We start from the raw sequence: 12,513 nt of genomic DNA, 5'->3' as shown, positions 1-12,513 counted from the left end.
TGCTGAAAAAGAACATCTTCATCTCATGTAAGGGAATTTTATAATCAAAAGGCTGTTAAGGTCACATGGTTCAACCACAGTTCCAAAGCTGAGTCCCTTTATACCAGTCCCTGCTCGCATTCCCAGTGATGCGGCACTCACCACCTCCCAAGGCCACCCATTCCATCTCTGCATTTTCTAACTGTTAGAAAGCTTTCCTGAAATTTGTCTCCTTGTAACTTTCAATAGACCTACAATCAGTAATCCCATGATTACTGTTCCTACTACTAGTTCATCCCCATTGTCAATTTTCCATGACATTTCCCACTGGGATTTTTTTTAAACACAGAAAGGCAAAGAAACAAGTTGCATGTATTTATTTCTCATGGGCCTGGGGCTTGAAGTAGTGGGGTGTATGAAAATTTTATTTTTTTATTTTGAGGTACCTTAGGAAAATCTCATGTGTACAAGAGGAGTATTAAACTATCGCAAGTTATAGAGAATGTAATCAAGGACATAATTATACCAGACATCTAGTGTAGGGATAGTGCTATCCTTAAACACTGTTTTAGCCCAAAGCTTCCTGGGAGTCAAAGGAGGTGTGAAATAGGGCGAGAAAGTAGTGCTTCAAAAATGTTTGGGACTCTCTGGCCTAGCGGAGTCAGAGATTTTTAGGCCTAGAAAAGTATCTTAGATTAAGTCTGTTTCTGCCTCTTACAGAGAAAGAAACTGAAACTCAAAGAAGCTAAGTGACATGCCCAGTACTGGGATCGAACTAGTTAGCAGCAGAGCCAGGCAGTGAAGTGTCTCTACCGCTGTTCAATGCTCTTTTTGCTACACTGCCAGACTCTGAGTCTTAAGTTTATTAAGAAAGCTTGTCCAGCCCAAAAATCAGAGCCTATAGCACCACATTACTGGCCTGACCAATGGTAATGGCTATGGACACCCAAAAAACAAATGCAAGCCATCCCGCTACACACAGAGACCTCAAATCTCAAAATTCATAAGTCTAATACCAGATAAGAAAGTTATACTGGAGCCATAAACCTTCCTCCCTCTTCCTCTCTTTCTTAGAATTCCATTTGTTCCTACATATCCACTGATACTAAAGTGCAGAGATTTTCCACTAAGTAGTTTATTTTAATCTCCCATTAAAGTAATTTCTTTCTGATGAGAGGTTATTTGCTCTCAGAACAGAAACATCACTGTGAAACACTTCATTCTTTCTGAAACACTTGAAACTAAAGGCTCATTGCATACTGAGCCACAGTTGTTAGTAAAATGTAAAATACTGTAGACGATCAATTTATCCAAGCATCTAAACACTGGATGTATCCAAACAATATTTTTAAAAATCCTTTTACCATCTATTTTTTTAAATAACACCTTCTTTAATATTTTAAAGAACCATCTGTTAGAGCATACAGCAGGAGGTGCCAATACAGTGACAATTCATCCATGGAGCTCTAAATGATTGGTTGGCGGGTCACAGTGGCCTGCCCACAAGATCATAACGGACCATTGCACTGACATAAACTAATCCTCAGAAACAACCAGTTGTGTCTAAGTTCTTTGTAATTTTAGGCAGATCGCAATTCCCTCAAAGCAATAAAGTACAATCATGTAAGTATGAATTATGTGCTTTTTCTATCATATCCTTCTGAAGGAAAAATAAGCAAACGTGGGAAAAATTACTAATCCGGGTTTCAAGCATTTCAGGTGAAATACTATATGCTAACACTAGTCATTTACATTGCAAAACGAGATGGGATCCCATTATGTTACCAGACATGGTCATATTTATTGGTTTAGAGTAGCCTATTTCTGAGATAAAAGCATCAAGGAAGCTATATTAGCTTTTTAAGGTCACTAAAACTTGTGAATTCTTGATTTAGTTCATTAAATGAGACAGGAATGGATGAACCAAATTAATGCCCAAGTCACACCAGGAATAGCTGAGAATAGTTCCATCACCCCATAATTTTCTAGGCTTCTTTGTTGGTGTCAGGTATACAAGATCTCAAATGGCAAGAGAACGGAAGATAAACACATAACCTACTCATAGCCCACAGTGAGGCAAAAATAGAAAACAAAAAGAGGAAGAAAAGCTGTAACATGCATCCATCCAAGAGCACATCTTCCTTTACTGTTAATCAGAGTATATATGTCACACTTCCTGGGTCTACTAAAGTCATTACTCTTGGTAGAGAAGATCAGAATTTTTCCACCTTAAAAGGAGAACCGGCAAAAGTCAGAAACTAGGCTGGTGGGAAATAAGGGAGTGTTTCGCTATAAATATGTTATCCAAAAGTGATGATTTTTCAACAAAAATCTTAAGGTCACATGATGATAAAATGAGTATGGCTTGTCAGCCTCCCACCTCCATTGTCCTGCATCTTCCAAGGTATAGAGAATTCTAGAAAGGCTTTTGTCCTAGCACAGAACCAAGGGAAAGTGTCATCTTCTCCCATGGTCCAGGAGACTTATCCCATCCCTATCTTATCCCAGAAATAGGCTGCTCTGAACCAATAAATATGACTAGGATTCTTAATATAGTGAGGCCCAGGTTCATTTTATAATGTAAATGACTAGTGTGAACACAACAGTGTCTCACCTGAAATGCCTGGGGCCTGGGTTAGTCATTTTTCTAGGGCCTGCTTATTTTTACTTCAGGAAAGACCCTTACCTTCAGAAATGGCCTTCTTCACAGCTGCCACGTACGTCTCAGGCTCATCGTCACAGGTGAGCTCCTGCCAGTGTGCCCAGTCTGGAAAGAAGTCCAGAAACTTCTCACTGTCATGTACCCCGCAGAGCAGCCGCACCATGCGCTGTGGAGGATGGAAGGCTCTCTGCAGCAGAGGCAGCAGGGCTGGCTGCCAAAAATGCTGCACCAGCTCTGCAGACACCAGCACCACGATGCAACGCATGCTGAGAAAGAAGCTCAGGTCCTCCGCTGAGAAGGAGGTCTGGAGGCCCAGCCTGTAAGTCAGCGTCTTCTGGCTGCGGACCTGCCGACTGGACAGGAAAAGGTCCTTGAGGTACTGGCACCATTCCTCAGCATCTGGGCTGTAGACGAGGAGGATGTCACATCTTCGGTGCACCCCTGAGCAAGAACAAGTCACAGAAGTGTATTAACACACCTGCTCCTTCAAGGGCTCCCCATGGCCTACAAGATATACCATCCAGATGAGGAGCCAGGTACCTACAATCTTTTGTGGTCTGCCCCTACTTATAGCCGGTGTTACAACCATACCAGACTCTCTGTCTTTGCCCAAGACCATTACCATTTCAGATGTTTGCATTAGCTATTGCTTCTGCTGGCATATTCTTCCCTCCATAGCTGGTATGGTGGTGGTGGTGGTGGTGATGATGATGATGATGATGACGACAACAGCAAGCACTTATCTATATAAGTAAGCTCCTACAGCTTATTATGTTTCAGATGCTTTTCCAAGCACATTACCTAGTAAACTCATTTAGCCATCATAGTGACCTTCTAAGGTAGGTATTGCTATTAGCTCCATTTTAAATATGAGAAAACTGAGGTGTGGTAGGTTAAGTAACTCATCCAAGATCCACAGAATCTGAACTCATAGTTTGGCCCTGGAACCAACAGAGAGTGACGGTGGTGCTAAGAAACACTGTGAATGAAAGAGAGTTTCCTTTGAAAGATTCAGAACCCGCCCAAGAGGAGAACAAAGAAGAAGTGCCAGGGAGCTTCTCAAACTACCCAGCCCGGACCATTTCTTTAGTCTATAGGTGATGCTGGCACACCAGTCATCTGTCTGGAGCCCCCTGTTTGAATCCAGCACCACTGAAGAGGGATGTGATACAGGGAAGGTGACCGGGATAAGGAGAGATCAGGAGACAATTCATGTGAGGGGTTTCCAGACTCCGAAGATTTCAAGTTTAGAGACTTGGCAGGAGTACTGAGGGACCTCAAGGATCAGATAGATGGAAGTTAAGATCACGAAAAATTAAAGGTTCATTCAAGCCCTATTTTCCTGTAAGTACAAGGATGTTAGAAGGATGTGGAGGTAAGAGAAGCCTTGGAGAGAGTGGGCAGGAAAAGGTGTGAGAGCTGTCTTCAAGTACCTGTAGGCTGACACATGGAAGAAATGATTCTTGTCTTCACCCTACCAGACTTGGTCACTTGGAAAAGTCACTTATGGCCTCCTTCTCTCCTCTCCCATGTGTAAATACAAGAGATGCCATCAAGGGCCTAGGGAATATTCCAGGATGGGCTGATTCCATTTTATCTTGCTTCTCAAGTTCTTTCAAGGACTGGGAGCCACGATTTGGTTTCAAAAGGCAAATATGCCTTACAAAAAAAAAAAAAAAAAGACTAATGATTACTCTTCAGTGGAAGAGAATTTAAGGAGACCACATGATTTAGCCATAAAAAGGAATGAAGTACTAATGCATGTTACAATTTGGCTGAACCTTGAAAATATTATGCTATGTGAAAAAAGCCAGTCACAAAAGACCACATATTATATGATCCCATTCACATGAAAGTCCAGACTAGGGAAATCTATAGACACAGAGTGCAGAACTTAGGGCTGGGGAGCAGTGGGGAATAAGGAGGTGATAGCTAAAGCATACAGTTTCTTTTTGAGGTGATGAAAGTGTTCTAAAATTCACTATGGTGATGGTTGCACATGTGTGTGAAGATACTAAAAACCACTATATTGTACACTTTAAATGGGTAAATTGTATGGTATGTGAGTAAGCTGTTTAAAAGAAGAAGAAGAAAAGAAGACCACATGGAAGAGTGGCCTGGATGACTCCAGAACCTACAGCATCTTGGCAAGAGATACTCTTACCACTCTCACCACTGAGACCTGCCACCATGGGTCATTGTACCTCCAGACCTCAGGAAGACCCAGGGACCCAAAAGGCTCAACTCCCATTTGCAGCACCTGGAGTGTGTCTCACCACAGAGGATGCTGACAGTTCTAACCATTACAAATGTCTGCAGAAGCCACTACAGAGCCCAAAAATAGCCCTGGGTTTGGCCACTGGGCTTGAGTCCCCATCTGAATGGGAGCACACCCCCTACCCTCCTTGGCTATGCCCACGGGAGTAATGTACACAGGACACCGAAGAAAGGTTTTTCTCTGCCTCCTCTACCCAAAGCCCCCACCCCATTTTTCTGTTTCTCAGACCTAACGGGGTCTGTTCCCAGGCATAGAAGGAGGGGGAAGCCCCACTCACGTCATCTCCTACTTCTCCCCAATCACCCTCCTATTCTGACCACCTGCTCCTTAAATACACCACATACACCCATTAACTGTTCCTCTACTTGGAGCATTCTTCCTCCAAATGCTCCTTCCCCTCACTTCAGGTCTTTGCTCAAACGTCCTTTTCTCTATAAAGCCTAACCCAGCCACCACGTTTACAACTATAACCCCAACCATCTTTACCCCCTTTATTGTTTTTCCACACACTTCTCATATCATGTATTGTCTTTATTACGTGTATTGCCTACCCGCTACTCCATAAGCTCCATGGGACATGGCTTATATCTGTTTCATTAACTGAATACTTACCCGACACCTAGAACGGCACCTAGAAACAGCAGGCATACAATAAGTATTTGATGAATGAATGAATTCGCTCTAGATAACTTTTCTTTGGCTTTTGAGGAGAATGTGTAGACTATGAACTTACTCTTACCAGAGGTTCCTTATTCACAGTACAGCTTCTCCAGCTACCACCAAGCCAAGGTTAGCTACCTTCCCACTCCCCCTAAAAAGTGAGCCTATATCACCAAATCTAATAGAACTGTCACCACTGGTCTTTTCTACCCCTGCTCCCAAAGCACAATTAGAAGGCTAGACCTCAGGGGGTCTGGGGAGAGCTGGCTCTTCATTCTAGCTTCTAACAGTACCTTCTCCTGGTCAACTAGGTTTTATTTTTCAAGAGGCTTTTCCATGCTGTTTTCACATGTTATCTCTACTAAAACATCATAAGATGGGCTGGGAAAACACAAGGAAACCCGTTTGCAAACATGGTAACTCTAATCTTCTCAACTAGTAACTCCTGTTTACTTATCTCTTTCCTTCACAAGACTGTTAACTTGTCGGGAGCAGAGACTGTCCTGGTTACCACTGAGAACATAGTTAGGTGCACATTACCCCTTAATGTGCATAGTAAAAGTTATCTCTGTTATCATCATTATTATTATGTGGTTCATCCTGGATTTCAGTGAGTGAGTGACTTGCCAAGTGTACACACCCATGAACCAAGAAGGGAACCCAAAGACTAATCAGAAAAGCCAGTGGCCTCCACCTCTCTCCCATTTCTCAAAGTTCTGCAAAGAACATGGAAAGTAAAAGTAAAGGAATGGTGATCTTAATTCCTACTGAAATTCTAGATGAAAAACAAAGCCCACGATAAGTAGAGGAAGCACACTCATGAAGGTGGCCCAAGGGCCGGGCTTCCCAGCGCCAACCTAGGACTGTCTGAGCGCCCCCTATCGGTCCGAGGAGCTTTTCGCCAGCGCAGACCAGTCGGCTCACCGCCTTCTTTCAACTCGGACTCTGGTTTCACAGAGTGGGAAGAACAGGGGGAAACACCTTCAGAAGTTCCGAGGGCTAGTGATGGAAGGAGAAATTGAAACTTAGAAGACGAAAAAAGAGTGAGATCAGTCAGAGGCTGCAGAAAATCATGCATCAGCTGGGACAGGGAACGTGGGAAAGTAGAGGTGGGAAGTTTGCGGCAGGGAACTGTGCTTAAGAACAGAAAGAACACAGATCCCGCACCGAAGAAGCCGACCGAGTTGGGAGGAGGCCCGCACTCGGAGGGCTGAGGGGGACCAGAGAGCGCGCGGAGAGAGGAAGGGGCGCGCGCCAAGGGGGAGGTTCCGAGAGCGACCCGGCGCCCAGCCTACGCACCTGAGGCTGCCATGCTGCAGGGCGCAGCTCACATGCCAGGTTCGCCGCGTGCGCGGGGCCTAGTGCCCGGAGCCGGGGCCCGGCGGCGTCCCCTTGGTCCCGGGGGCCGAAGGGGGCGCCGGCTCCGCGTAGCACCAGCCGCCGCTCTGGCGCTTCCTCCCGACCCGCGGCGAAGACTCGCGGCGAGGGCGTGTCCACAAGGCCCGCCCCGCCTGCGCCTGCGGGGCTCAGCCCGCGGCACCTGCACCCCGGGCGGTTGAGGAGGGGAAGTGAGAACCCCAGTCCACGCCACCGGCCAGCTCCCCGCACGGCCTCCGCTCCCCCCATCGCTTGGGGTAGGGAGGAGACAAGAGACTTCGCGCCACGTGACCCTCCCCTCCCCCCGTGAAGCCAGCTAGGTGTTACCGCCACCAAAGCACAGCCTGAGGTAGAGGGGGTGTTGAGAGGGGAGGAAGGAAGAGGGTCTAACTGTCTGCCGGACCTGTGACCTGGAGCGGGGTAGGGGTGGGGGGTTATGAGCACAGCTGGCCAAACCATCTCCGCATCCCCTGGGGCTTTCTCCCTGAGCCGCTGCCCCGGCAGGAAAGGGGAGGGGTCAGGAAGGGGAAGAGACACCTTCCCTGGCACCTGGCCCTGGGTGCTTGGCGTTGCCCTTGATTACCCTCCAGTGACCTTTCTGTGACTCCTTGGACCTGGTCTCCCGATGGCACATGAACATTACTGTTCGTATCATATAAACACATGACGTAGTTATCCTTGTCGTTTATGCATTTGAGATAGCATCCATCACTATTTTCACGTTGGAGATGAAGAAACAAGCCAAATACTCTATTTTGCTCACACTTTCGCAGGGCCTAAATGGTATTTCCCAGGTTCCATACCTGCCTGTTCGAGACCAGAGCTAGAGCTCTTGCTTAACCCTTCCACTCACCCTACCTGCTTCTTGTCCTCCTCCCATTTCCTGCTCCTGTAATTGATCCGAGTAGCATTGTCCCCTTGGATCCTCAACAATGCAGGTCCAGAGGGTGGATTCAGAGAGCAGAGATGAAGGAAAGATAGGGTTAGGCATAGATGGAAATAAACGAAGTGAATTTAAGAATGGAAATGCCAGGTTAAGGCTGAGAATTCGTTTTCTACTGCTGCCTTAACAAATTACCACCAACTTGGTGGCTTAAACTAACAAATTTAATATCATACTGTCCAACATGTGTCACAATGGGCTAAAATCACAGGTTGGTAGGATTAGGTTCCCTTCTGAAGGCTCTAGAGGAGAATCCCTTTCCTTACCTTTTTCAACTTCTAGAGACCCCAGGCATTCCTTGGCTCGTGGCCCCTTGCACCATCAAAGCAACAACACATCTCTCTGACCCTGCTTCCAGGACATCACACCTCTCTCTGATGCTCTCCTCTGCCTCCTTCTTCCACATTTAAGGATTCTAGCGATTACGTTGATCCTACCCAGACAATCCAGGAAAATCTCTCTATTTTCAGGTCAGCTGACTAGTAAACTACCATTTACAACCTTAATTATCTTTTGTCATGTAACATAATGTATTCACAGGTTCTAGGGGTTAGGACGTGGACATCTTTTGGGGACATGGGAGTTGGAAGGGTATTACTCTACCTACTACAGGCCTAGAATTCCAAAAGAGGAGACGAGTTTGCTACCTGCTATCGCTTACACCTATTTCCCGTGTTCAAGACTTCTGTACCCTTCAGACCAGGTTAGGCCCCCTACACACACACACACACACACACACACACACACACACACACACACACATCATGCACTGTTGCAACCCTATACTGTTCTTTAGTAAAAACTGCATAGATATATTTGTGCAATTACATATTTTAACTTGTGTCTCCTCCATCCAACCTTAAGCCCCTTGGAGGCAAGCTCCAAGTCTGCCTTATTCACCTCCAGCATTTGGGCCAACTCTGGCATAGAGAATATGCTTGAAAAGTATTTGAATGAGAGAATGAATGAATATGATCAGGAAATCCTTACATTTGAGATAGTAGGATAGAAGGGACTTTTCAGTCATTAAAAATCTTGGAAACCTAAGCTTGGAGGAGGGGAATATAAGATATCAAAAGTAGGCTGTACATTATAAAAGCCATCAGAGTAAGGAAAATGGTGAGCTAAAGTTTAGGAATGTTAAGATTGAGGTACCCATGGGGACTCTGTCATTGCAGAAGAAAGAGATGGGGCCTAGAACCTGGCTGGGATGTTACCCTTGGAACTGAAGCTGCGTGGGTGGATGGGGAAAAAGAAATTGAGGAGAAAGAACCTGGCCTCAAGGGCAGAGCCATGGGGAAGGGCCACGGGCAGGGACCACAGAAAAAAAGGGTCTGCAAAAGAATGTGGATTAACCAGAAAGATGGGACAAGAGGCAGACCAGAAAAACCAGGAAGCCGAGGAAGGAAGGACGGTTTTATGGAGAAGATTGTTAGCAGTGTGGATCACTGCGAGGTGTCTGGGAGAATGAGGCCTGATATAAAGATAACAGGTCACTGAGTCCACCAGTAACATTGGGAGTCCAACCTAGAACAGTAGAATCTAGACTGCTAGAAGATGAGGTGAGGGAGTAGGTGATGAGGAAGGCAGGCTGGAACTGAAGACAGAGATCTGGACTGAAAGAGGCCCAGAATTATTATTTCAGCCCACTATATTCTCTCCAAGCCCACCATGGGGCCTTGAGCAAACCGTAAACTCCAAAAGTCATCTGTTTCCTCATGTGTACAATGAGGGCATTCCATCTCAGAAAATGTGAGCGCTCCGTGCAATGCCCTGTTTGGAGAACCTTGCTTGAACACTGGCCTTCCAGACCCTACCTCTCCTGCACCCTCCTTTGCTCTTCACAAGCCCATGGACCTGGCTGGTATGTAATCCTTGTCAGAATCATTTCTACTGAGGGTGTATTCATCCATTTGAAGTTATGTTCCAAGACTATTCCCCTCCCCACCCCATATCCAAATGCATGGTCCTCCTTCCAGCGCCAGATGTTAGGGAGTGAAGGCCCCTTTCCGCCTCCTAACCAAGAGAATCTGGACAACTTTGAACCAAAAGGATACTTCTATGCATTCTATGCAACATACTCATTACAACTGTTAAAGGATATCTGCCAGCCTTAGGTAAGGTCTTGGATACTGACTCTGGACACTACTGCACAGAACTGGCTCTGATATTTGGCCCAGAAGGGGACTCAGAGGCCAACACTCCTTTGGCAAGATGACTAGTCCCTGACACTGGCAATTCCACTGTTTTTTTGTAGAGCAGGTGGGGTTGGGTTTGGGGAAATGGTATCTTTGTTTCTGCATCTCCATTTGATGGTTTTTGCAGAACATGGAGGGGAGGAAGGCTGCCCCTCCAAAGGACCCTGCTCTTACCCTGTGCACTAGCTCTTGGGGCAGGCTCTGCAGTTAATCCTTCCAGCACCGAATGGTCCAAGGATGGGTACGAGGCAGGATGGTACTAGAATCTGGGCTTGGCTGCCACTCCATAGTCTTGTTCCCTTGGTGAACAAAAGGGGCCAGAGAGATGATCATTTGTCATCTATGGAACAGAGAGGTGAGGAGGGGAGAAGAAATCCCTGCTTTTCACATATTCAAGATGTTATTTCATAATCTCTCAAGCCTGGGAACCAAGTCTTTTTCCTGGTTATCAAGACCACACTTGCTAGGGCAGGTGGAGGAATGCTCTTACTTATCTTAATTCTCTTAACTAGCCCACAAGGGAGTTACTTATAGTGTACCCATTTTACAGATAAGAAAGTTAAATAATTTGCCCAAGGGCACACAGCTAGTAAGTTGTAGAGCCGAATTTTAAACTCAGATAGTCAGTTCCACAGTCCATGCTTCTGCCCACTAGAGTAGGTGATAAACACTTAAAACAGTCCCTGCTGTGATCTGAAGGGCCACACAGGTCACCACTGGCCTGTGTTGGCATCACCTCCCATTGCAGGTGGGCAGGGAAATACCTCTCTGTCACCTGTGAGTTCCCCCTGCTCTGCCAGGAGTACCTTATACTCACGAATATCAGGAAAAGGCCCTCCCATGGAGCTCTCTCAGCATCTTCTACACCTGCCCACCTACCTGTCAATGTCTCATAAGACAGTCAGCCTCTTGAGGGCAGAGCTATGTCTCTTTCTCCACTTCATCTCCAGCGCCTAGCACAGGGTCCAGCACACAGTAGATGTTCAACAAGCATTAGTTTTTGTTTATAAATCATCAAGTTCTATCTGCTCTTTTTACAGAAAAAGACTGATACGCAGATTAAGTGACCTACTCAAAGTCCCACAACCCTCATCTGAGGGCCTTGTTCCTTGCTTTGATAAGAAGATCGAGGAGACTCTGTACCTTCATATAAATAGGGTAGATTGTGTGAAGACTAGACTACGGGGGACAGACTGATGAGCCATCACAGGTGGGGGAGGGAAAGGAGTTCCAGGGTACGAAGTGCCTGGTTTTGCCTTGTAAACACTCTAGATTTACAAAAATTATTGCCCTTTCTATCTATTCAAAATAATTTCAGCCAAACCCAATGTGGCATCATATTAAAACTCAGTGCAGGCTATTTGGGGACATTTGTAGCTTTTTCAAAACAAGTAGCTTTGCAGACAAAGTCTAGAAGCCTAGCCCTCATGCAAGATTGAGGCCTCCTTCCCTACTCATCAAAATAGCAATTCCCCGTGAAGGTTCTGCCACAGCCCAAGAGCCCCCTCCTTGGACCATTTTGAGCAATGGCAGTGCTTATTTCCAGACCCTGGATCAAGTTCAGAGAAATAAATGTTGGGAATCCACTATGTGGCCAATTCTGTTTGGAATGCCATTAGTTATTCAGGTTTCATGAATCTTAACCTCAAACCTATGATGTAGGCATATTATTATTACCCCATTTTACAGAAAAACTGAGGTTCCAGTACGGTAATCCATCTGGCCATGGTCACTTGTTTCTAAGTCAAAGCTAGATTTTGAATTTAAATCCATTTGTTAAACAAGAACTGCCTTTCTTGTCATATGTTGTGATTCAGAAGCCACGCCAACTGTTCTGTGATAGTTCCATGATTCTCAACCCAAAAGTAACCTTAGTAACAAGAAAAAGGAGTGTCATAGAGATGACTGGTTGACACTCAATATGTATTGTCTCGGTGTTTCTGAGTAACAAAATCCCATTTTTATTTGGGGGAAACAATATACGCAGCTAAAAAACTCCATTCTCCAGCCTCTCTTGCAAGTCGATAAAATGTAAATGGAAGTCATTGGCTGGGGCATCAAGAAAAGTTTTTTATAAAATGCTTAACTTCTGGCAGATACCCTCTCTTTTGCCTTTCATTCTCTCTCACTCTCTCTCTCTCTATCTCTTTCTCTGTCTCTCTCTCCCTTCCTCCCTCTCTCTCTCCTCTCCTGCCTGCCTGAAATATGAATGAAATTATGAGGTGACTGTGTGAATGGAAGCCACACGCTAAAGATAGTAGACCGGAATGATGGACTGTCTGGTTTCCTACTGACCATGGAGTCCTCAAAGAAGCTCCAGGTTTCCCACCTCTCAATTCTCTTACATGAAAGAGAAGTAAACACATCTCAGTCTGGTTTTAGCCATGATTATTTGTGTGTTCTGCTATGTGTAGCC

At 45.5% G+C, this 12,513-nt stretch overlaps 1 protein-coding gene across 1 annotated transcript in view; it reads right to left on the bottom strand.

The window, feature by feature from the left end:
• Positions 1-7,031, bottom strand: part of PIK3AP1 (phosphoinositide-3-kinase adaptor protein 1) — a 91,110-nt gene extending 84,079 nt beyond the window's left edge. The window contains exons 1-2 of the mRNA XM_015599849.2: positions 6,879-7,031; positions 2,666-3,082 (exon numbers count right to left, since the gene is read on the bottom strand). Coding sequence (XP_015455335.1) covers positions 2,666-3,082; positions 6,879-6,891 — 430 coding nt within the window. The 5' untranslated portion in view covers positions 6,892-7,031. The remainder of the gene's footprint in view (positions 1-2,665; positions 3,083-6,878) is intronic.
• Positions 7,032-12,513: the final 5,482 nt, after the last annotated feature.

The sequence above is a fragment of the Pteropus alecto genome, unplaced genomic scaffold, assembly GCF_000325575.1.
Source record: "Pteropus alecto unplaced genomic scaffold, ASM32557v1 scaffold88, whole genome shotgun sequence".
Taxonomy (NCBI): domain Eukaryota; kingdom Metazoa; phylum Chordata; class Mammalia; order Chiroptera; family Pteropodidae; genus Pteropus; species Pteropus alecto.
This window is presented reverse-complemented; position numbering and strand designations above follow the sequence as displayed.